This window comes from Mesitornis unicolor, unplaced genomic scaffold, assembly GCF_000695765.1.
Source record: "Mesitornis unicolor isolate BGI_N332 unplaced genomic scaffold, ASM69576v1 scaffold33003, whole genome shotgun sequence".
NCBI classification, from domain to species: domain Eukaryota; kingdom Metazoa; phylum Chordata; class Aves; order Mesitornithiformes; family Mesitornithidae; genus Mesitornis; species Mesitornis unicolor.
Window position 1 is genome coordinate 6,983 of NW_010173187.1, and position 1,833 is coordinate 8,815.

General features: G+C 63.3%; 1 protein-coding gene across 1 annotated transcript in view; it reads right to left on the reverse strand.

Annotated features, from left to right (window-relative positions):
• The window catches only part of JUP (junction plakoglobin), a 7,523-nt gene that overhangs the window by 5,314 nt on the left and 376 nt on the right, over positions 1-1,833 (reverse strand). The window contains 2 exon segments of the mRNA XM_010180629.1: positions 401-639; positions 882-1,135. Coding sequence (XP_010178931.1) covers positions 401-639; positions 882-1,130 — 488 coding nt within the window. The 5' untranslated portion in view covers positions 1,131-1,135.

The window sequence follows — 1,833 nt, forward strand, 5'->3', positions numbered from 1 at the left end:
GTGGCCTGGGGGCGCACCAAGCTGTGCTGGAGTCCCCAGGCCCCCCCTGAGCCCCCGCTCCTCCCCAGTGCCCTTCAGCAGCACCCAGCACCAGGCCATGGTGCTGCATGGCCCTGGGGGCAGCCCTCAGGGAAGGGACATCTCCTCCTCAGGGCAGCGCAGAGGCTGCGCCCCATCTCCACAGAGGACGCAGTGTGGGGGCCTGACCCCCTTCTCCTGCCCCCACACAGGCTCCAAATGCAGAAACCCCTGGGGCTTTCAGAGGGTGAGAGGCTCAGGGACCCCCACTCCCTTGTTTTGGTGTGAGCAGGACAATCCATATCTGGAGGCAGCACAAATTCCCCCCAACTCTGCTCCCAGCCCAGGCACTCACCCGGGAGGGACCCCCCCCTCCCCGTACCTCAGCATCCTGACGAGGGCTGGGATGCCGCCAGACTTGAAGATGGAGAGCAGGCCCTCGCGGTGGTGCGACAGGTTGTGCAGGATGCTGGTGGTGCAGCGAGCCGTGTCCAGGTCGCTGGTGCTCTGCATGGTGCGCACCACGGCCGCCACGATCTGGGGCGACTGCATCAGCGCGCGGCGCGACGCCTCCTTCTTGGAGAGCTGGTTGACGATCATGGCCGCTTTGCTGACAACCACCTGGTGGGGAGACATCGGTGGTGGGAGGGGGTCCCGCTGCCGCCCATCATGGCAGGGACAGGAGGGACCCCAGTCTGCAGGGTGACGGGAAGAGCCAAGAGCCAAGAGTCAGGGAGGAGTGCTCAGTGTCTGTGTTGCATCCAAGCAGCAAGGACAGGCTGTGAGGAGCTGAGGGTGGGCAGAGGGAATCACAGAGCAAGAGGAAGGAGCTGGATGGTGGCCATGGAGCCCCACGTCCTTACCGGGTCCTCGTCGTTGAGCAGCTTGGTGAGCTCCGGGATGGCGCGGGTGGCCAGCTCGGCATCATCCTGGTAGTTGATGAGGTGCACAATGGCCGACTTCAGCATCTGCGAGGGCTCGGCCAGGCGCTGCACATTGGTCTGCTGCCCCTCCAGCTGCGTGGTGATAAGCAGTGAGCGGTCCTCCACCGTCTCGGGGTACATGGCTGCCCGGACGCGCTGCGCCCGTGTCATGGCCAGCTGGGCCTCCATGTCCGCTGCGGGGGAGATGGGAAGGTGGCGTGAGGCTCGGGCTCTCTCTCCACGCCCAGCCCCACTTCCCCATCACAATCAGCTGAGCAAGAGCTTAGCGCAGCAACACCGGCCACGTCAGCAGCCCCGGCACGCTCTGCAAGGAGCCAGTGCTTCAAAGCGTAAACAGATACAGCAGCACAGAGATAAGACAACACTCAATTAGGCAGCATGATGAGGCAGTAGTCACACAAGGCCCATTAATTAAAAAATTAAGGATATTTGCAACTTAGGACCAGCTGACTCCAGGGATTAGAAGGACACAGAGGCCTCGTCATCGAGGATCCAGGGACAAGCGCAACCCGAGGGGCAGAGTGGTCCCACGGTCCCCCTCTCTGTGGCACAGGGATGGGGGGGGGACGACACCGGGGAGGCTCATCCCTCTCCATGGGGCTCTGGCCATTATGGGGGAACCACAGAGGCATGGGGATCAAACCAGCTTCCTTTAAGGAATAAATCTGGGGGAAGCATCTCCTTTGGCTCAGGGGGCTGTGTCTCTGTCTGCTTCACCCTTGCAGCCACAGGAGAAGCCAAACCAGCCTGGGGGGCTTTACAGCACCTCCAGCAACGCCACCAGCTGCGCCGAGACAGGCTCCCCGAGCAGGCGGCCGGCCGTGGGCTGGGATCAGCTGTTCCCATCTTGGAGCCAGCGCCCCGGCGCGCT